The sequence below is a fragment of the Sphaerodactylus townsendi genome, linkage group LG03 (assembly GCF_021028975.2).
Source record: "Sphaerodactylus townsendi isolate TG3544 linkage group LG03, MPM_Stown_v2.3, whole genome shotgun sequence".
Lineage (NCBI taxonomy): Eukaryota > Metazoa > Chordata > Lepidosauria > Squamata > Sphaerodactylidae > Sphaerodactylus > Sphaerodactylus townsendi.
Window position 1 is genome coordinate 121,493,160 of NC_059427.1, and position 22,795 is coordinate 121,515,954.

General features: G+C 43.6%; 2 protein-coding genes and 1 long non-coding RNA gene across 4 annotated transcripts; 2 read left to right on the plus strand and 1 right to left on the minus strand.

Moving 5' to 3' along the window:
• The first annotated feature begins 2,207 nt into the window (after positions 1–2,207).
• Positions 2,208–8,163, plus strand: NT5C (5', 3'-nucleotidase, cytosolic). The gene is made up of 5 exons (XM_048487725.1): positions 2,208–2,477; positions 3,329–3,429; positions 3,516–3,576; positions 7,635–7,749; positions 7,841–8,163. Exons 1-5 carry the CDS (start codon positions 2,226–2,228, stop codon positions 8,029–8,031), a joined length of 720 nt encoding a protein of 239 aa, XP_048343682.1. The 5' UTR covers positions 2,208–2,225; the 3' UTR covers positions 8,032–8,163.
• Positions 4,648–14,376, minus strand: ARMC7 (armadillo repeat containing 7). 2 transcript variants are annotated; one of them, XR_007243769.1, is made up of 5 exons: positions 14,147–14,376; positions 11,256–11,350; positions 11,002–11,145; positions 9,018–9,464; positions 4,648–7,393 (listed from the first exon to the last, which is right to left on the minus strand). XR_007243769.1 is itself a non-coding variant. In XM_048487726.1 (4 exons), the coding sequence occupies exons 2-4, from the start codon at positions 11,344–11,346 to the stop codon at positions 9,127–9,129; spliced, it is 573 nt and encodes a 190-aa protein (XP_048343683.1). In that variant the 5' UTR covers positions 11,347–11,350; positions 14,147–14,372; the 3' UTR covers positions 8,162–9,126. The 2 variants fall into 2 exon arrangements, 1 of the variants encoding a protein (XP_048343683.1); XM_048487726.1 differs by lacking the exon at positions 4,648–7,393 and having other exon boundaries at positions 8,162–9,464; positions 14,147–14,372.
• A 1-nt stretch (position 14,377) lies between these two features.
• Positions 14,378–19,475, plus strand: LOC125428103. The gene is made up of 2 exons (XR_007243770.1): positions 14,378–14,699; positions 16,477–19,475. It is a non-coding gene; the product is annotated as an uncharacterized LOC125428103 (long non-coding RNA).
• The last annotated feature ends 3,320 nt before the right edge of the window (positions 19,476–22,795 follow it).

The window sequence follows — 22,795 nt, forward strand, 5'->3', positions numbered from 1 at the left end:
TTCCGCACGAACGCGGAAGCGGCCGGGTCGGCGTACTCGATGCCAACCCGATGACGCTGGGACCGTCCACACGGACGGTCCCAGAAAGAACCGGGGAGACGGCGCCGCTGGGCGCCATTGCCCGGTCGCCTTACCTGCTCTCTGGCGCGTCGCCGGGGCCTGGGGACACGCCTCCCATGCCCTGCGCGCCTGCTTCCGGGTCGCAGAGCAGGGGGGCGTGTCCCCAGGCCCTGGCGACACGCCGGAGGGCCGGAGAGCAGGTAAGGGAAGCAAGGGGGTGGGGGGGAAGCGCCAGGAAAGCCGGCATTTCCCCAACAAGAGCGCTTCCCAGCGCTCTGGGAAAATGCTGGTGTGGGGACGGGAGGGCGGCGCTGCTGGGATGCAGCTGCGCCCCCTGTGCGGATGGCGGCCTGGGGACGGCATTTTTGCAGTCCCCAGGCCGCCATATTCTGCCCGTGTGGAAACAGCCTAAGTGTTTTTGATCACTTGCCTATTCACAAAAGGAAACCCCCAGTAACTGCTGACCACATGGATCATGCCATAAGCAACACACAATCTCATCCTAAGATTTTCTTAAATCAGTACGTAAGTGTATTAGCCCTGCATATCTGAGGGACTGTCTCTCCATGTATCGTCCTTCTAGGCCCCTCTGCTCATCGGAGGTGGACCTCCTGGTGATCCCTGGCCCCAAGGCGATCCGGCTAGCCTCTACAAGGGCCAGGGCTTTTACAGCCCTGGCCCCTACTTGGTGGAACAGACTCCCGGGTGAGATCAGGGCCCTGCGGGACTAACAGAGTTTCCACAGGCCCTGCAAAACGGACCTGTTCTGCCAGGCATTTGGCCAGCCGGGGTAATATTGATTGTCGCCAGATAATAAACATCTGGCCTCCCGTGGGTACAAGTAAGGGGGACGGGTGGGAGCTGAGGCCATCTGTAAGTTATATATGGTGGTTCTTAATCGGTTATTGGTTGTGGTTACTTGTTTTAATTGTTTTTATGGTTAATGTTGGACACCGCCCTGAGCCCTTTGGGGGAGGGCGGTATATAAATTTGATGAAATAAATAAAATATAGGTTCAGTTAGGTGTAGCCTGTGACAAACATTTATTCACATAGCTTATTTAAAAAAACAACTAAAACTTTTAAAAGAACATTTAAATTAAATCGTGGGATTTTAGCTCCTCTGGATAACAGTGTCTCATGAAGATCTTACAATTAGTGGGCTTAAATAACTGACTGGTAGTCCTTTTAAGTTGGTTGCTTTGCAATATAAATCTAGAATGCTGTTGTGCTATTAAATCTACCCACCTTGCAAATTTTCCTCAAAGCTTGGATTCCATAGAAGTAGGTGTATGCCAACTGGCGTAACCACTTCTGGGTCCTTTTTCGGTCACGTTGGCTTAGTATCCAGTGGCCTTCATCATAACCGACAAGGTACACCTGATCCTAAGCCCATGCATAGATCAACTGCACTGCATGAGCAGGAATGACTTTCTCATTCTGGGTAATCAGCTACCTACATATGGGCTCTGCTTCCCCGTTGTTACTTTTATCACAACGGAATTTTACAGAAGTCCTGTTCTGCAGTAAATGTATTTCCAGTGAACAATCTACTGGATTGGTTCTGGCGGGTTTTCCGGGCTGTGTGGCCATGGTCTGGTGGATCTTGTTCCTAATGTTTCGCCTGCATCTGTGGCTGGCATCTTCAGAGGTGTATCACAGAGGGAAGTCTGTTACACCAGAGCAGGGCCACACAGCCCGGAAAACCCACCAGAACCAGTCGAATCGGCCGTGAAAGCCTTCGACAATCTACTGGATGTCATTTGGTGAAAGTATTCCCATGATTTGGATTTCCTTTCAAGGCTAGCGGTAGAATCAGCTTGAAATTTGTCCTGACTGTGGTGAAACACACTCTTCATACAGAGGAAAACAGAATGGCACATACCCTGGGCTTCTATGACTCCTTACCTCTCAGCATGGTAGCATTTAACCATGGAGTCTATGAATCCAGCTGGAGTCTAGCAAAAAGTTTGCCTTCTGGATTCAGGTTTGGGGGTATCTCGCAGTGGGAGTCAAAGCTTTTGCCACCATTTCTTCCAGCAAGCCCAGGAAGCAAAATACCTAAACAGAGTTCCTTCTCTTCTTCGATTGTTTGGCGTGCGGCCTCCTGTGAACGTCACGGGGACCAAAGACCAATCCCGAGGTTTCGGCTCCGCCCACCCGGAAATGCTGACGCCAGCTCTATTGAAGTCGGTCTCGGTCCCCCACGTGTTTGCTTTGCGGGCCGGGAGAATGGCGGCCCCCGCTGTTCATCGGCTGCGGGTGCTGGTGGATATGGATGGGGTCCTGGCTGACTTCGAAGGCGGATTGCTGAGGGGCTTTCTCGCTTCCTATCCTGGGGATCCCCATATAGAACTGTCGGAGCGAAGGGGCTTTTCCGCTCGGGAGCAGTATAGCAGCCTGCGAGAGGATTTGGGGGTGAGCCCGGAAGAGGCACTGCTGCCTGTGTCTCCGCTTCTCAAGATCGGAACCCGTAGTGTTTCTGGGGAGAGGGGAGAAGAACGTAGAAGGGTCTGAAAGAAAACTTGCCAGGAACTGCCCGGATATATGTGTTAAGCGAATTATTTATACGCTCGTGCAAAAAGACATCTCAGAAAGGAGCCCAGGGGTGCCTCCAGGAATCCAGAATCAGAGCTCAGTAACCCTCTGGAATTAAAATAGATATCCTTTTTCTTAGGAAAGCTGAGATATATTTGTACATATTAAAGTCTCTAGAAGTAGAAAGAGCAATAGCTTTTTGCGATCTGAGATGTGTTGCTATGGAGCACATCTCAACTTTGGATGTACTTCAGGCATTTGAATGCTAGGTTTATCATCTGCATTGCAATTTGGGGATTCTTTAAAATGATTCTAATGCTTAAAATAAGAGCCACAATGCAGCCGTTTTGAAACTTGGGTAAAATATTTGCTTATATAACAAAAGTAAATAATATTCTGTTAGTGGAAAGAGAAAGCTCCATATAGAAACAAGTCCTGATGACTACCGGTGGTTTACTCTGGTAATTGCAGGTTGGTTGCATTACCAATTTAGGCATGCAGAAAATAACTACTTCCCAAGTCTCGACTTTGATCAACAAAACACAGTTCTGTCATTCCCTTATATTGCAGTTTGATTGAGACCAGTGGGACCTTACGGTTTTTCAGATCAGCCTGATTTTTGGGTCTTCCAATGATCAGAAGACCTGTTCTTCAAAGCTCAAACTTAAACATGCAATGTGCTATTCAGAACGCCATGGTAAGAAATCCTAACTTTGTGTGTGTGATTTTAGGATAAGGCAGCCAGTGTATATGAGTCCCCAGGGTTTTTTCTGAGCTTGGATCCTATTCCAGGAGCTATTGAAGCAATGCAGGAAATGATCCAAATGCCAAAGTAAGACCCATTTAAAATAAAAAAAAAACACATTTCAGCATTAGTGTCATGTACTCACAGTGATTAACAACACTTTGTCCTTTCAGCACTGAAGTGTTTATTTGTACCAGCCCCCTACGGAAATATGAGTACTGCATCTCAGAGAAGGTTGGCACCCTTCCTTTTCATATTGCCTTACTGCTGAAGTTTCACTCATGCTCTCTCCTTCTTGGCCTCTTGCTGCTATTGGTTGGTCTGCTCCGGTGTCATGGTAAGACTGCTGTCTGGAGCACTATGCTATTAGCTTATCTGCTTTCACTAGCCTGCCACATTCTAGTGAGCTAAATTCTTAGAAGAAGAAGAAGAAGAAGAGGCAGAAGAAGAAGCAGAAGCAGCAGAAGAAGAAGAGTTTGGATTTATATCCCCTTTCTCTCCTGTAGGAGACTCAAAGGGGCTGTCAATCTCCTTGCCTTTCCCCCCCTCACAACAAACACCCTGTGAGGTGGGTGGAGCTGAGAGAGCTCCGAAAAGCTGTGACTAGCCCAAGGTCACCCAGCTGGCGTGTGTGGGAGTGTACAGGCTAATCTGAATTCCCCAGATAAGCCTCCACAGCTCAGGCGGCCGAGCGGAGAATCAAACCCAGTTCCTCCAGATTAGATACACGAGCTCTTAACCTCCTACGCCACTGCTGCTCCCACTGCTTAGGGGGTCAGTTTAAACTTCTGAATTTTAATCTTACTGTTCACAAATAGCAGCATGTATCCTACCACACCAATTCAAGTCTGAAATCTTCCTGCAGCCTAAGATTGGATAAATGCAGTGGTATATTCTCACACTTTTAAAAAATCCACATCCTCTGCCGATATCCCTTGGGCTTCAATAATACATTTCAGGTACAGCTTGGATGAATAATATGAGGTGTTTCTGCTACAAAGAGTGTTCATGGCTACCTTGACCTGAGACTTTGTAAAGGGTGGGGCATACATGTAAATAAATAAATTAAATAAATTTAAAATTTAGAAGTGCCTATCACAAAGAGGATGGAGCCATTGCTTTTGCTGTTTTGGAGACATATGCCTAATTTCTTATTTGCTGTTCCCACTCAAATCATGGAAGGCATACTTTTTTTGTGTACTACTCTACCAAATGTACAAAGGACATGGGTTTTAAAATTGACAGTCTTCTGACACAGATGTGAAAAGGTGTCCCCTGCCAGCCAATCCACAATGGAGCAGCAAGTCTTTACCTCTACTTTATTAAAAACGGTAGAGCCAATAGACCAAGAAACTTTAAAAAAACAACAGAGATTGTTACATTTCTATGCAGATCAAGGAATACCAGGGTTATGACACAGAGGGAGGCAATGGCAAACCACCTCTGAATGTCTCTTACCTAGAAAACCCCATAGGATTGCCATAAACCAGCTGTGACTTGATGGCAAAAAAATTAATGCAGATCACACTGTATCTCTTTATGTATTCTCATGTCTTCATGACCTGTTTACTGTTACCTCTTGGGACTTTTCAAAGTTTTTTTCCTCAGAAAAGAGACCACAGGGGAAAAGAAATATGGGTTTGATTCTATGAAGTCACATGTCTTTCCCACCTTCTCATTTTCCCAGGAATTTCCTAAAACTTATGTGAACAGAAAGCCACCCAACCTGAGGAACTGGTCAAAATCAGCCCCATAGTCCTTTTTGAATAGTGGTACTTTTGTTGCCACAAGACTGAAGTGGGAATGATTGTTGGTCAGCCACAAGGCTTATGTGCCTTTTTGTCCAGATGGACCCCACAACCTTCAGCATCAGCTTTGGGGAGGCCTTGGTGGGAGGACTACCTTGGGAACAGGGAGGTGACAAAGATGACCACCACCTGCATACACTTCTTAGGATCCAACTCTGGTTCGAAGTGAAGAATTTATTTCACTAAAAAGATTCTGTAGGGAGTCACCAGGATCTGTACAGGGAGTCAGATAACAGGAAGGGCTGTCATATGGATAATAGTTGGAGCTGTTTTCTGTAGCCCCAGAAGGTCAGATCTGAATCAAATGGTTCAAAATAAAACAGTTTTCGACTAAAGTTTGGAATGATTTCTTGATAGAGTGGTTCCTCAGTGGAACAAGCTTCCTTGCAAGGTGATGAGCTCGCTTTCTTTGGTGGCAGATGCGGATCTAAGGGAGGATTGTGGGACCTAGGTACCACTTGTGCATGTCATGGCTCCCCCCCCCCCACCCCGCACAGGCCAGGAAGGTGGAAGTGAGAGAAGATGCAGGCCAGGCTGAAGAGGGGACTGATGCTGAGGCACAGCTTTGGGTGCCGCCTTCCCCTCCTGCCCCTGGCTGGCTCCCCAGTGAAGTTACCAGAGCAGGCCAACGGCTGCCACAGTGCCCCAAGCAAAGTGAGTTTGCCAGAAAGTAATTGGCAGAAGCCAGAGAAAAGTTGTAGAGAATGTGCTGACTAGCCACTTCTCAAACGTGAGTCAGGATTTGGGGTGCACACAAGACTCAGAGGCTAAAAAATTGAATAAAATATTTTTAAGGTTTATTGAGTACAGCACATGCTCAATAAACAAAATAACAGGAAAAAATAGCTAAAGATTAAAATAACGACATAAAACATTGGTAGCATAGCTTCAAAACAAAAAGCAAGCAAAGCAAGAGACGAAAAAGTATTGCTGATAAGAACTGGCTGGCAGAGGCTAACAGCTTCAAATTGCCTAAGATAGCAGGCTGAAAAAGAAAAGGTTATGCTCAGATGAGTCAAGAGAATAATAAAAATGAGAGTGGAAGTAGATGTAGAAGTGCTTCTCTGAATGTTGGGCAGTTATACAAAACTGCTGGTCAGGTGGCATAAACAGACCGATCACACGCTAACCCTAATTAACAAAACAGTTTGGTGCAAAGTCATTGTTGCTATCAGGTGCAAATACTTGAAAGGGGTTGTTGAAATCCTAACTAGGAAGGAAATAATTCACAGCTCGGGTGTGACCTTTAGCTAAAACAGCTACAAACAAGTTGGGAGAAAAATTAAAGTTAAAAAGGCAATTTCTCCATAAAAGTAAATGAGGGGCTCCGAGGGAAAGGGTCGCGCCGCCCTTCATGTAGCTGTCCTGCGGGCTGCTGGCAAGATGTCTGATCTCAGAACATGGGGGGAAAAAGAGGAGGGGAAAAAGAGGGAGGGAAGAGAGGGAGAGAAAGGAAAAAGTATATCACCCTCTCTGTCGCTTCTCTCTCAGAGAGACCTGGATTCCAATGGTTGTGGACAGTGGGAGATAGAAGAGAAAAAGTGTTAAATGGGGGGAGGGGTACCAGCAGCCATACCATGGAGAGGGGGCACAGTTTCACTGCTTACCCCAAGTGCTGTTTATTATAAGGAGGCCTCTGTTTGGAGGCTTTTAAGTAGAGGCCATCTGACAGCATTGCTGATTCTGTGAGGCAGATAATGAGAGGGACGGCAGGAAGGAATGCGTCAGTGTTTGGTGCTCATGACCCTTTCTTACATGCCCAGGGTAATGCCGATTGCCACTTTAGGGTCAGGAAGGAATTTTCCTCCATGCCAAAGATCCTGGAGGTTTTTTGCCTTTCTCAGGCCACAGTGCAGGGGTCATAGTACAGGGGTGAATTTCCTGCATTGAGCAGGAAATTGGACTAGATGACTCTTGAGGTCCCTTCCAACTCTGTGTTTCTGTTGGCAAAAGCAATGGTGTATAATTGCAAGCTTACAAAATGCATTTCAGATGAGCTCTGCTGCAGTCTGGTGAACCGGATTTGTTTCCCCACTTCTGCACATGAAGCCTGCTGGGTAACCTTGAGCTAGTCACAGTTCTCCATGAATTTTCTCAGCCCCACCTACCTCACAATGTGTCTGTTGTGAGGAGAGGAAGGGAAAGAGTTTGTAAGCCACTTTGAGACTCCTTATGGTTGAATAGTCAAATTTCAAATGTCCCATTACTCCTTAAATGAGACCAGTCAGTCCGAAATAAAGGTCCTGCAAGTCAAAGATATTCAAAATCAGGTTTGCCATTGCTTGCCTTCATGTCACAACCCTGGTATTCCTTGGAAATCTCCCATCCAAATACTAACCAGGGCCGACTTTACTTAACTTCTGAGACCTACTGAAATCAGGTACTGCTGATTAAATATCACACTCAGTCTAGTAGCCTGTAGTAAAAAGGTTGTTATTAGAATTTGAACATTTATTTTACTGCTGTTCTCTCTTTGCTTGACAGTACAGCTGGACTGAAAAGCACTTGGGTCCCAGATTTGTGGAACGATTAATTCTGACCAGAGATAAGACAGTTGTGTCAGCTGATCTGCTGCTTGATGACAAGGATGTGGTCACAGGTATGAAAATCTGCAAGGTGTGGCTTTTGCATCAAAAGGTATTGCTTGGATGATGAAACGGTTGGCCTTGCAATGTTCTGTTTCTTCTCAGGGGTGGAGCCCAATCCAGGATGGGAACACATCTTGTTCTCTTGTTGTCATAATAAACATCTAAAGCTGCAGCCCCCACGAAGGCGACTGGAGTCTTGGTCTGACGACTGGAGGGCAATATTGGAGAGCAAACGCCCAAATGATGTAAAAAAGAATGGGGCACATACTTCAACTGGGATGCCCAATTACTAATTTCCACTGGACAAAGGCGTAGCACACCCAATCAAACGATATCTCCCAACCCCAATTCACAATACTATAGTATTTTATCCTACCCGTAATCCTTCCTTTGTTTATTGAGAATTATTAAAATACTAAATCCTTTATTTTGTGTAAGTATCTTTATTATTTGTAAGTAAGCAAAACAATCAAATATCTGGCCTACCAAAAATATCAACAAGTCCACTGCTGCTGGTCACCAGGCAACGGTTTTTTGCTAGGCTGAGTGAGGCAGTAAAGTGTTGCCTGACTGCCCACCTGCTCTCTTGGGATCACCACAGCACAGGGATGCTTCTCCTCCTCCCCTTTTTGGTTGGCAGGCAGGTGACCCGAGTGAATGGCAGCACTGCGGCCTCGACTACGAGAGACTGAAATGTTATATGTGCTCACCTACTTGCTTCCTCACCTCATTCCTATCTTTCCCACTCAGTTTTCCCTTTTTCTCCTTTTCTGTCTTACGTGTGGAAGGGCCAATTCAGGTATAGTCATACTGGCAAGTAATACAACCAAGTAAGTTCAATTGCATCCGTGGGAAGAGCTGCAAAGAATGTGTTGGGGGGGGGGGGATCTGTAATCTGGGAGTGTGAAACCAAGAATGTGACCCCTGGGTGTCTGTTGGGTGGGGAGTTTGGCCCATGAAACTCAAATGTGTGAACACCCCTGCTGTAAAAGCTCTCAGAACTGGTACACAAAAGGCCAGAAGAAAATTGAGCATGAGAAGTGATAGCTATTATGATACAATAATCTGCCCCCTCCTGCAGTCCTGTATCATGTAATTAAAAAACTTCTAACTTCTATTAAAAGAACCTTACCTTCCCCCACTTCCCCACAAACATAATACTTATTAAAGCCTCTTTGACAGCTTTTAAAACCTCAAAGTGGCAGTTGAAAAACATACTTCAAACAGCTGGAAAGCAGGAGCCCCTAAAATGACAGAGAATTAGGGTTGGGATACTTACTCAAATGTGTAACAATTATTTGCAAGGTCAGAATTCCTGTAATGATTTCCTCTGGTATACTGGCAGGAAGATGAGCCACTTTTCAAAGAAGAAAGGCCTTGCTGATGCATTAATTCTTTGGCAAGGGGATCCCTAAAGCTGTGTGTTTGGTAAGATTCCTGGCCTCCTCTACTTGCAGAGGGCTGCAGTAGTCTTCAAGGAAGATAGTTGCCAGGTTGGACAACCTCCTGTTGGCAGAGAGAGAGAAACGCAGCATGCACTCCACTACAGGAAGAGCAGTGATCTGCTGGCGAGACTGGGGTGTGGTCAGGTACATCAGAGTGGTGACCGCAGACATCACAGTCTCCTCATTTGAACGTGACAGGCAGTTGATCACAGCTGCTACCCCATCAGCCTCCAAGAGGTAGTCTTTGTTGATTTTGTCCAAGCATAAGTTACAAAGGCCACCTAAAATATGACAGAATAAAAGCCTGTTATGACCTCATTCTATCAGCTGTTTTTCTCTCATGTTTTAAGACAAGTTCTTCAGTTTTTATGAGGTTTCAGTGTGCCTGCAGCATGTGCATTTTAAATACAGATAGAAGTGTTTGTTGAACTCCTTTCTTTATTTGCCTGAATGCCACACTTTTATTCTACCTTTCCTGATCTGAATTAAGCTGATTAACTCAAAATGTGGAGGCACATACCCCTCCCCCCCATTTTAGCCACATAGCAACCTGTGAGACAGGCTAAGTTGAGGGCCCAAGGTCACCCAATAAGCTTTAAGGCTGAGGATGAATTTGAACCCAGGTCCCCTCATCTGTGACTGACACTAATGCTGCATTAGGTCTCTTGCTAACAGGCATTACTGCTTCCTCTTTGAATAATCATTATTGAAAAGCATGCTAACATGGAGGTAATTCTCACTGAATATCAAGTAAACATCCATAAGAACAAACTGTTAAATGTTAACCTTGACTGTGAAAAGTATTCCTCTGAAGGTCCATGCAAGGTAAGCTCCCATTTTGGAGGGTCCTACAGTGGGATGCTAGAGTAGATGCATGTTTTAGGTGAGTATAGCTGAACACTTGGTCAAGTGGTAACTTACAATGGTATCTATATAATGGTATCTATATAATATAATGGTATATTTACTATATAATTGTATCTATATAATATAATCTATATAAACTGGTCTGATTTGGTATCATTTGGTCTGATTCTGCCAAGTTGTAAGGAAAGCCTGCCGAGGTCTGGGGAATCAAAACAGTGGTAAGATTCTGCTCACTACCTGAAAGGACCATGCAGAAAACTAGTTAATCATATGGTCTGCATACACATGATAGTATGTTATCACATGGTAATTGGATGTCTGTGTTCATTGTGTTGGACAGATTTTACAGAAATCATAAAATCCACGCAAAACCTGGAGAGAACTGGAGGTATCATTTTATATACTAAAGTCTCACCTACATCTGAATCAGAAAATTCAAATTTTGCAATCTGTAAGAATTGTACTCAGTTCACACATTTTCCAGAATCAATATACCACTTGCAAAATGTGGGCCTATTGGAAATAGGGTTATAGCTGAAGCGAAGACCAAGCAAGAGGGCATTTAAGGTGTCTCAGGCTGGGAGCTCAATGTGTGCTAGTCCTGCAAAGTTGACAATGTCTCCCAAGTGTTGCAATTTCAGTTTATGTTTAACTATTTTGACATTGTAGCCTGTGTTCTACAATTTCTACTAAAAGTGCAGTTTCATTTGCTTTCTCTTTTAAAATGTGCATAGCCAGCATCACATATGTTTCAAAGAAAAAAAATGTTTAACCCTGTCCTACATGACTCTTTCCTACTGACCAAACTTTGACACACTGCCTTGCCTGTGAACTGATGTGTCTAATGTCTAATTCCAAGTACAGAGGCTGGCATCCTGGTTTCTCCTAAACCCCCACTAGCCTTTGGAAAAGGCTATAATTTCACGTACTGATTTAAGTTAAAAACTTTACCAAGTGCAAATTCCACAAGGGTGTCGTTATCCTCTGTGAGCATATCCAGGAACAGGTCCAAGACCTTGAGCTGCCGGAGATAGTCATAGTTCTTCGGATCATAAGCAAAATTAGCTAAATTAGCTAGTACTTGCTCCTTGGCTTCTGCAAAATAACAAAAACCACCCTTGAGACAAAGAAAGAAGCAACTGAACTGGATAAGGCATCTATAAACCCAGAGAGAAATTAGCTAAGAGTCAATAAAATATACTCACCAGAACTTTTGGTTACTTGGAATTCAGTAACGAGGGCTTGTAGGTATTCAAGTCGACTCAGACCTTGCAGATCCTGCTGGTTTTGGGACATGATACTGGAGAAAAAGGTGTGCTTCATGAAGTACATACCACTATTGGATTGCTAAAAAGTTCTGATAGGTATAAGATTTCTGCTTAATTTTCTTTCCCTAGAGACTAACCTCGTAACAAAATTATGCACAGCCATATTTTTACACAACTGAAATCAAAGCTCTGTTCATGACCTGATTTCAATCCCCATGGAAACTGGTTTTAAAAAACCAGCTCATGGTTGACTCAGCCTTCTAACCTTCCCAGGTTGGTAGAGTGAGTACCCAGATTGCTGGAGAAAAAATGTAAATGACTGGGGAAGGCAATGGTAAACCACCCTGTCAACACAGTCTGTCTAGTGAACATCATGATGTGCTGTCACCATATGGGTCAATAATGACTCAGTGCTTGAACAGGGGACTTTACCTTTAAGATCATGTTAACACATGGCTTCAGTATGCATTATGAATGGATAAAAATAGGGCCTGTAGGATAATCCTTAAATGCCCGGCATTGTCTTATAAAATTGACCAGTCAATACAGCAATAGCCAGCAGTTCTCAGGCTTTATTTTTGAAACAAAACACTGAACAATTATGTTGTGCTTTGTTCAAGCTTTCAATGTCAGTACTGTTTGCTTCTGCAAATATGGGCAACACCACACCTGAAGAGAACTTCTTCATATGTTTGTATAAATAAATCCTTTCTTCACCAGAGAAGAAGCAGAATAAACCAGACAGTTACCAATTAAATCTCAGAATTTACCATTCCATCCTAAGCTATTTGCCCAATAACTAACCACTTATTAACATACATCAGTTATTTAAAGTTTCAATTTTAGGTACAGGTTTTTGACAAGATTATTCAGGAAATCACTTGATGTTTATTTCTAATCACAATTTGGTATCTGTATACAGAAATACAGTTATTTTTCCTACTTTCCCCAGTAACCTGTCTGAGGTCAATGGGCATAGAAAAGTGGGGCAGCCCAATCCAGAGACCCAGGCTGCTGGGGACATGGTTACTGCCACACCACCTCTCTACCTCCAGAAGCACAGGGAGGCAGAAAAAGAAAAAGCAACCCATCCAAAACCAGCTGCAAAAAAGCCCTCCACAGAGCTTAATGGACTTATGCCACCCAAAAGGGTGGCAGAAGTTCAAGGGCAAGGCCACGCTTAACTCACTGCAAAGCTGGGGTGGAAGCCAACTAATGTCAGCTCCACGCCTGGGACCATGCTTTCGGCATGCAGGATCACTGTGGTCAGGCGTCCCAGAGGGCCACAGCATCTGCCCACTTGCATGTTTGCCCCTCTGCTAGGGTAAGTCCCCTGGGGAGAGTAAATCTACAGATATGAACCTGCACTATGTCAAGTGGGTTCCATCTCCACCCCCCACTCCTGGATTGTATGGTAATTCTGTTTAGGGTTCACTGTAAGCATACTGCTATGGATAAATAGTCTCCCCTTCCTGCATGGAAGTGAAGGCATTACAGATAAACAGAAGGTTATATATCTTTTAAACAGCCACAACTACGAGCTGTTGGAAGCGGTGGCTAAATTTTTAAATGGGGTTATTTTAACTCGTCAGAAATTGTAAAGTTGTAAAGGCTGTTATTATCTTGCTAAGTTAATCTTAAACAATTTATATGCCATTAAAGGTATTCGAAATCGAATCGATAAATAGTCCCTTCCAGTAGGACAGAGGTTTAAAGCACTGCTGTTCCAATCCTATTGATTACAGTACACAAATGATGACCCAAGAAGATATAACTCCCCTGCTTCACATCTACCCTGGGAAACTCATTTTGTGAGTCTTTGGAAATCATATGACAATAACAGAAATTCAGCATTTTTTTTCCTAATGCACAATCCAGCACCCCGAACTTAAGGGCCTTATGCTCTTAAGGCATAAGAAGAACATATAGTTTGATCAGACCATGGTCCATTTAATCCATCATTCAGTTTTCAGTAGCAGCCTGACTCCGGGTACTTCCACTGCTATTTATCCTTGGATTTAATGATACTATCTCTGACCCTGAAGACTTAGCTTCTAATAAAACTGAGTTTTTCAAATCCTTTAAAATGTTCTCTAACCTACTAGGGACCATCGCTATGCAGTCATGACCCAACTGTAATCAATTTTACAGGGTACTAGGATTTTCAACCTCCAGGTGAGGCTTGGAGATTCCCCCAGAATTACAATTAATCTTCAGACCATGGAGCACAGTTCTTTTGGAGGAAATGGGTGTTTTGCAGGGCAGACTCCAAAGCATTACACTCCACCCAGTTCCCTGTCCCCACCCACCCGCACTTCCCCCAGATCGCCAGGAAATTCCCAGTCTATCCAACTGGGTACTCTTGAATTCTGGTATACTGGAAAACATCTTTGTTGTTTCTCTTTATTCTATAGGAACTCTGCCAGATCAAAGCAACAAGACTAACAACAGGGATTTACACGACATGAAATAAAGGGGGAAAGGGGTTGTTTGGTATTACAGATTCCTTTGGGATAGCTGGCTTAGTTTGTTGCAATGTAATCAAAAACACGCATGGCACACTGGCAGGCTGTCATACACTTCTATTTTAGAAATCAACTGTTTGACCAGCCCTTAAGCCTGGCGCTTGGTTATCTTAGCTAGTTTGTTGCAGCAAAAACAAAACAATTCACGAGGCTCCTCAAGGATTACGAGATGCCACTGACATGGGGGGTGGGGGTACAAAAATCTGTGCTCCAAAAATCCGATAATCATTCAGGGGTCACAAAACAGAACACCACAGGTACCTCCACTATTTTTTGCTTTACTCCCCTGCTCCTTTTTGTTACCTGCTATCCTGAGAGCGCTTCACACTCTCGGTCACTTTATATTGCAACTTCCCCCACCGTCATAAGCTCCTGTGCAAACCATCCTGCAAGAGTTTGATGGAAGGCAGGGGGAAAGAAACCCCTCCTACAGGTCGGAAGTTGCCTCTAAGAAATGCCGGGAACCATAGAGTTGCAGCACTCTAAAGGTAGGGGGGGAAAGCTTCAGTCCATATCAACACTTCCGGTTTCAAATGGAATAGGCGCTTCACTCTCGCTTCCAATGCAAAGTAGGGGAGGCTTTCGCTAATAGAAACGACAAGGGGTAGAGCGCCGCCACTGTGCTTCCATAGAGCACCATAGCCCGTGGCCAGTCCTCATTTTTGCCGGAAATTCAAGCTGTATTATTATTTTGCCTACGGAAGCCTGCAAAGGTCAAGGGAGAAGGCAAGGGTCTGCGCAGAGGCGTTTTGTGCTTGTTTGCAGGCATGTCGCACATGTCGGCGAAGAAGCGGCTAGCTAAGCCGTTCTTATTTGGGAGCATTTTATGCGCTTTGGCCACCGCCTTCGTGTACAGGTACAATGCCAAAGAGGTGGGGAGGTTGTTCTCGCGGGAGGAGCCAGAGGGCGGAATGACAGTATAGAAATAGGGTATGCATCTCTGTTAAACCTAGATTATATTGTTTTATTGGTATTATTTCAATACAGCTGCTGTGAACATAATGCACAGACGGCTAATAAATAATTTAAACGGGGCCTTCTGGGCACCCTGATTGTAAAATGAATATTTTAAAGGGAAAAAGGATCCGCATGGATCCTTCTCTTTTTGAAGAACTCGCCCCAAACCAGTATCAAAGCACATGTCAGGACTATGGGATGGATTATAAAAAACGTGGCTCCAATACTTTGTGGCGCTGCAGCAGCATAAAAACATGATTTGTAGTTTTGGTACTAGGTCACCCCAAAATCACCATCAGATCATATGTCATGTCCCTAGCCGCAGATCTGAACACAAGAATAATGGATCTGGTGCATCATTGCTCCACAGTGGTGCAAAAATGTGGTGGTGAAGTACAAATCCTCACGGATCCTCCTGATTTTTGCACTAGGTCACCCTAAAATCACCATCAGATCCCATGTCAGGTCCTTATCCACAGATCTGGACACAATCATAGATCTGATGTGTCATGGTGCCACAAGGGCACAAAACCATGGTTGTAAAGCACAGATCCTCATGGATCCTCCTGATTTTTTTCCTAGGTGCCCCCAAAATCACCATCAGATCATATATTTCCCTACCTGCAAATCTGAACACAACAGTCATGGATCTGTTGTGTTGTGGTGCCCACAGTGGCACAAAACTGTGGTTGCAAGGCACAGATCCTAATGAATCCTCGTGATTTTTGCACTGTCACCCCAAAATCATCATCACATCACGTCAGTAGCTAGGGACATGATCTGTGATCTGATGATGATTTTGAGGTGATCTAGTATAAAAATTAGGAGGATCCATGCTTTGCAACCACATTTATGCACCCCTGTTGCACCATAAAGCATTGGATGCATGATTGGTGTGGTTCTCCCCATGCTCTACACTCAGTATCATGGTGGTTTTATTTCATTCCAATGTAAAAATCATATGAATTTAACGATCAGTTTAAAATCATATGAATCCGACTTTTACTCAGTCTCTTACTTTTGCAAAGAGACCTCAGGTCCCAGAGCACACACTAATAACCTCCCACAAGGCAGGCTGATGGTATTTTTTTAACCCAAAGCAAAGTATACTGATTCCCTTATGTGCCAAGGTTGCTGCTGTTTGGGTCCAGTTGGAGTATCTGTATAGCAGCAGAACCCCGGGAGATGATGCCAATCAACTCCCTGCTTTTAAAAGCTGGGAGTCAGCCAAATCAGTACTCCAAGTAGACCCTTGGATGGCTAGGCTGAACACCCAATCCAGCAAAGACTCCCATCCCGTTCAGATCTTCTGAGAAACTTCCATGAAGCATTGCCTGTTTAAACAAATACCCAAGCACCAATGTTACTTGAACTGGAATTGAACCTGGACTATGCCTGAAAAGCTGTATATCTGCATCTTGGAATCAGATGAAATGTTAGCCTCATACACCTGATGTCTATAAGTAGAGAGGGAGCTGGACCGAGTTAATGGAAGTTCAGTGTCACTCATTGCAAAGTCTTGTCTTTTGCTTTACAAGTTTTTCAGGCAGATATCCCAGTTGATGGGAATGTATGTACTGAGTTTGTACTGATAAGGGCAAGGAGAAGCTCAGGGACACCTGCCCAGTAAGACAGGAAAACTCACTGAACTCTATGTGTATCTGTGTTTACCACAGACATCAGTTTTTCCCTGAGATAGAAGAGCTTCGTGCCCAGGAGTATCAACGCCATGAGAAGAAGCGCCAAGAAGTGCTGCAGAGGCGCCAGAAGCAATTGGCTGAGCTAGCACAGAAAAGAAGTGCCTCTTAGTGGGCCTGTACTGCTGACAGAAACAGAGACCTGACTGGCCTGCTGACTAAATGGACCAGGTGGGATTTCTCACCTACCCACAACCTTTGTGTGTGTGTGGGGGGGCAATTTGGCCTCCAGCAGCTGCGTGCACTTGCCTTGTTCACTGAGTGATGTGACTTATCAAGTAAAACCGGGCTTGGGGAGTGAGGAAACTTGACATCAGTTCTTGGTTGTTTTACTGAATTATTTCTTATGCCTTGGAACATGAAACAAAACCATTGTTTTATCAGACAGTATTAAGTGATTAAAAAAAACATTCAGGACTATGTTGAATAGTAAAAGCCTCCCTTTAGAATTTTTTCACCAATATATAACATAGTTAGTGCCTGGTCAGAAGCGCCTAGGTCACTGCCTGGTGCATGGGGTAAAACTAGCTTTGCTGAACATACTTTTAAAAATCATTGTCTAGGACACAGTAATTTTTGAAGCATTATTTAGATTTTTGTGAAGTTTCTCAGCCAAATAGGGGTGGAGAAGAGGCAAAAGAGAAGAGTCTTTTATCTCTTCTGTGTGAAGGTTCCTCAAGTATTCCTACATTGGGTCACCACACAGTCTTTGTTCACCTTTTAATAACACCTGGAAGATCTGGTCATGGGAAGGACTCTCATTGGTTAGACACTCAATTGTAAATGAAACAGATTATATAACTCTATTTTTTCCATGTACATTTTTTACGCAGATAAAATGACGACCTCTGCATATTTGTAGGTGTGGATACAATAATTCAGTTGGAGCTGCCTGTATTTTGTATGCCTGTTCGGAATTCCTATTATTGTACTTTGGATAAAAATTCTGCTTCCAGGATTCAGATTTTCAAAGGACTTAAACGGGGGGTTGGGGGGGGTTGGGTTATTGGATGAGCTAATGATAGTTATCAGAGAGAAATCAGATTTGCATGTGGGTAATGCGTATAGGTAATGTTAATAATTTTAGTAGGATGTATGTACTTGTAATACATTTAGGATCATGGTGTAATGGTATTTCATCTTGCTTCCACCATTTGTTTGCTGTTTAAGTTAAAGGTAGTAAATCTGGATTATGCCTTCGGATATTAGTTGGGGGACGGGCAATGAAGGAGGACTGTTGTCTTCTTCCCTAGTTTGTTAACTTTCTGTAAAATCTGAGTAGCCTGTGTTGGAATAAGATTCTGAACTATATGGACCATGATGCATAAGAAGCAGGACCATGATGCATAAGAAGCAGGACCATGATGCATAAGAAGAGTGTGAAGTGTGCAATTCACTGGAGAGATCGTATTCAACTGAAATGAATGAGAATCGCACCACTGTGCTCTTCTGCTTCTCCCACTCACCTCAGTGAACTTTCCCAATTGTGCCTCAAATAAACACAGTTGATTGACAAAGAAAAGGGGAATGGATGCAAATGAATAACAACAAGGAAGGAATGACTTCTATATATTTAATGTCTGCTAAGAGCTGTAAAATTTCCAGAAATTTCCATGCCATGGGAAATTTTTTCCCCTGTTTTATTTTCTGGGGGGATGGCAATTTTGGGAAAAATTGAAATATATGCAACACTTTCTGTCCTGTCAAACCTAAAATAATGTTACTACTTTAACGACATAAAAACATCATTTAAAACTTACTTAACATATAAAATTGCAATTTTTGACATTTATGGAATTTAAAAGTTATTTAATGCCATAGTTTTGTCAAGCAAAGTTGCAAATACACCCAATGCTTTAGAGAAAACTGCAAGCTCATGCACCCTATGCTATCTTACACATGTACATTGATTTTTGCTGTCTGGTTAGAGAGAGCTCAGTTCTCAGTGAAACTTTCTGTTTTCCTCTGAGGCTTTGGTGCATTTTCTGCTTCACCTCTGATTTTTATCTCCCTCCTGCAAAGTAGGACAATAAACTATTTTTTTTAGCTAATCTATTGGTAAATGTGGCAGCTGTGGAAGATCAGTCAGGCCAGATTGAAAGGACAAGAGAAGGCATGCAACTGTTGAGAAGCAACGAGAGCCCTCCATTTTCCCCTCAGAAAGATTGGGTATCCTTCCTTCTAGGTATGGAACTGCACCTTGGATTTATGAGCTGTATACGTTTACAGTAAAAGTATTTAACTCATTCTAAAAGAGAAAATATTTCATAGACTCCCCCCCCACCCCACCCCACCCGGTTCAATTTTTGCATTGGAAAAACTGGAGGGGGAGGCCTTGCGAAAATCACAAGAACAAGTTTTTCCCTGAATTTTTCCAGGGTTTTTTTGGGGGGGGCCATGACATTTCTATGTCTGCTTGGCCAGTTTTTCATATGATCTGGACCAAGAGGGAAGCATTTGGAAAAACTGTCTTGTAGTTGCTTTAGGTCAGACTGATGATGGCAGTATCAGCAGTTATGTGGGACACATGCTGTCAGCAGCATTTAATGGGCTCTAAGCTAATCAAGGAAAATATCTTGGAAGAACTCAAAAATGTCATCCCTTTCAATCCCAGACTTTTGGGACTATTTGGTCTAAGTTTTGAGGACAATCATAACATCACTGATTCATTGAGCTGGCTCAGCTAAGAACATAACTTGTCCTTTAAGAATTTCAGTTTTAGTTTGCTTGCGTGTGAATGATGCATATGATTTAAAGTACTCAAGGTATAAATTGTGGTTTTATGATCTAGAAAACTTGTTAAAGCCAAGCAGGTATGGGCAGTAATCAGTTTGGGTTAAGAGACCTCTTGGAAATCCTTTGTAAACCATGATAAGTGGGATATAAATTGAATTATTAATAATAATTGCTCATTAGGAGAGTCATGGAATCAATGTGGGGGAAATCTGAGAATTGTTAAAATAAAGTGATTTTGAGTATCTTTGACTTGCAGGCTCCTTATTTTGGAGTGACTGGTTTCATTTGCAATACTTTACACTAATATATATTCTTTAAGGAGTAAATTTCACTAGAAGAGTTTGGATTTATACCCTGCTTTTCTCAACAGGGTATAAGGAGTCTTAAAGCAGCTTACAAACTCCTTTTCCTCTCCCCACCACAGACACCTTGTGAGGTAGGAGTGGCTGAGAGAGTTCCAAGAGAACCGTGACTGGCTCATCCAGCAGGCTTTGTGTGGAGGAGTGAGGAAAAACATTGAACACGTGAATCTGGTTAGAGCCCACCGCTTATGTGGAATAGTGGGGAATCAAACTTGGTTGTCCAGATTAGAGTCCATCACACTTAACCACTACACCAGGCTGGCTCTCTAATCTAAAACTTAATGCTTTAGTCCGTCATAGACCTGTGATTAAACCTATCTTCCATAATAGCACACTACTTCCTACGGTAGCTGTGAAAAAGGACTGTTGCATTAGAAGAAGGCAATAGCAGTAGGGAGGTTCTCCTTATTGGCCAGTTTCCCCAGCTTTGCCAGTTTTTTAAAATCTTGCATAATAAAGCTAGTTAGGTTGGTGTTACCAGCTTATGACTTTTGATTGATGGCCAATTTCCCTGCCCTCTTCCTGACTAATCCAGTTTTGTTTTATGGCTTGACAAGCAAGCAGGAACTTCGTTTTATAATGTAACAAACTTCAACCCAGTGAAAGAAATCTGTGTTACTTATTACCTTACCAAGTATTATCAAAATTGGAACTATTCTTTTAGTGCTATAGGTGTTTTCCACAGATCTAGCACCAGCAGCACAATAACCTGTTCATATATAATGCAAGTGGTGATAACAATTTATGGGAGCATCACTAAACTTGTTTCCTACTTTTAGAAAAGGGAAAAAAAAACGAAGGGAGATATTTAGTGAGAGATTTAAATGTAGTGACTGGTGGTTAGGTAGGATAAGGGTGCTAGTAGTGCTTTGTGAGGTGAGACTAGGGAACTACAGGTCAATGTGAAGCAGGAACATCCTAAATACAATTTATCTACTAAAAGTAAGATAATATGTCAAACGACACCCTGCTCTGTACCCACCAACTAATCCTGAAGCCAGGAAAATCACTGCCCACTTGTCAACTAACACTGAATACATGAAGCTGCGTTATACTGAATCAGACCCTTGATATATCAAAGTCAGTATTGTCTACTCCAGGGGTCGGCAACCCACGGTTCCAGAGCCGCATGTGGTTCTTTCCTCCTCGTACTGCGGCTCCGCAGCAGCGACGCCAACGACGGCAAGTTGTACTTGGGAAGTAGCGAGTGTGTTTCCTTCCCCACCCCTCCTCCCTCCCTCCCTTTGGAGTCCTTTCCCCTCTTTCCCTTATCTGGCGCCTGGGAAGGAGAGGAAAGGATGCTGGAGAGAGGAAGGAAGGAGGGGGTGGGGAAGGAGGTGCGCTCGCCATGTGCAACTTGCCGTTGTTGGTGTCGCCACCGCTTTCTATCCCACCCGCTTGGCTGAAGGCAGGGCTTGTGGAGGCCAGGGGCGGGGCTTAGAGAGGCAGGGCCAAATGGTCTTTGGGTGCTAAAGGTTGCCGACCCCTGGTCTACTCAGACTGGCGGCAGCTCTCCAGGGGTCAAAGGTAGAGGTCTTTCAAACCATGTACTTGCTGGTCCCTTTAACTAGAGATGCTGGGGATTAAACCTGGGACCTTCTGCATACCAGACCACTGAGCCACAGCCCCTCCCTCCTTGATACATTGCCATTGCTAAATCAATTAACGTATGCAAGGCAACTAGAAAAATAAATTGGGAATTTTATGGGTCTCAGCAAGGCCATAATCATTTTTCTAACAAAAGAGAGCAGAGATATTATATTGGGTTGAATCTAGACTAAATTTTCTGCTAATGGAAGGAGTAGGGTAATTTCCGCCAATTTCAAATGGTCTCTTGTATTCATAAGTGATCCCATTCTTGAGAACAGCATTTGGGGAAGTGGGAATGAGGGTGGGGCACAAATAAAGACGAGAAGAGCCGTGCTAGATCAGACCAAAGGTCTATCCTGTCCAGTATTCTGTTCACACAGTGGCCAACCAGCTACGTCTAGGAAGTCCGTAACAGGAACACTGCCAACAGCATCATCCTGCCTCTGCTTCTCAGCAATTGATTTAAAGAGGCATACTGCATCTGGTACTTGTGGGAGTAGGTGTCCGTCATGATTAGTAGCCATTGATAGCCCTGCCTTCCATGAATCTGTCCACTCTCCTTCCAAGTTGGCAGCCACTGTGGTGAGTTCCGCAAATTAACCGTGTGTTGTGTAAATACTCTCTTTTGTCTGTCCTGAATCTTACCCCATCAGCTTCAAAGAATGACTCTGGGTCCTAGTGTCACAGAAGAGAGGGAGAAAAGCTCCTTGTCTACTCTCTCCATGCCATGCATAATTTTATAAAGCTCTATCATGTCTCCCTCCTCCCACCTTTTTTTGTGCCATCAAGTCACAACTGACTTAGGGTTTTCAAGTCAAGAGACGTTCATAGTGGTTTGCCATTGTGCCATGACTGCCATTGTGTCATGACCCTGGAATTCCTGGTGGTCTCCTATCTAAATACTAATCATGGCTGACCCTGATTAGAGTCTGAGATCTGGCGAGATCAGGCTAGCCTGGGGTTATCCAGATTAGGGTGTTTCCCCCATTGCCGATTCCCATACGGCAGCTGCTCTAGCTTCCAGATCATTTTAGTTGCTCTCTTCTGCACCTTTTCAAGCTCTACAATATCATTTTTCAGGTGTGATGACCAGAACTGGACATAACATTTCAAGCGTGATCTCACCATAGATTTATATAAAGGCAGTATGATAGATTTATATAATTTGGTGTCATCTGCAAATTTGTCCATTTCACTCCCTAACTCCAGTCTACTTATGAACAAGTTGAAAAGCACCCATCCCAATACAGATCCCTGAGGGACCCCACTATTCACAAATCTCCATTGTGAGAACTGACCATTTATTCCTACTCTGTTTCCTGTTTTTCAGCCAATTTCCAAGTCCTTTTATCCCATGACTCTGAAGTATGCTCAGGAGGTTTTGGTGAGGGACTTTGTCAAAAGTTTTCTGAAAATCTTCTGATTTTTAAGACTCGTTCTTGGGTCCCATTTCAGGTTCTATGAACAGACTTGCAGCAGGCGAATTACCTGATATGGAATTACTAGCAATTTGCATCTCAATGTTGTGAAGGCATCCTTCAGAATCCCCAGTATTAAAAGTTTTCTGAAGTCTTCTGAAAGTCAAAAGTCTTCTGAAAATCCAGATAAAC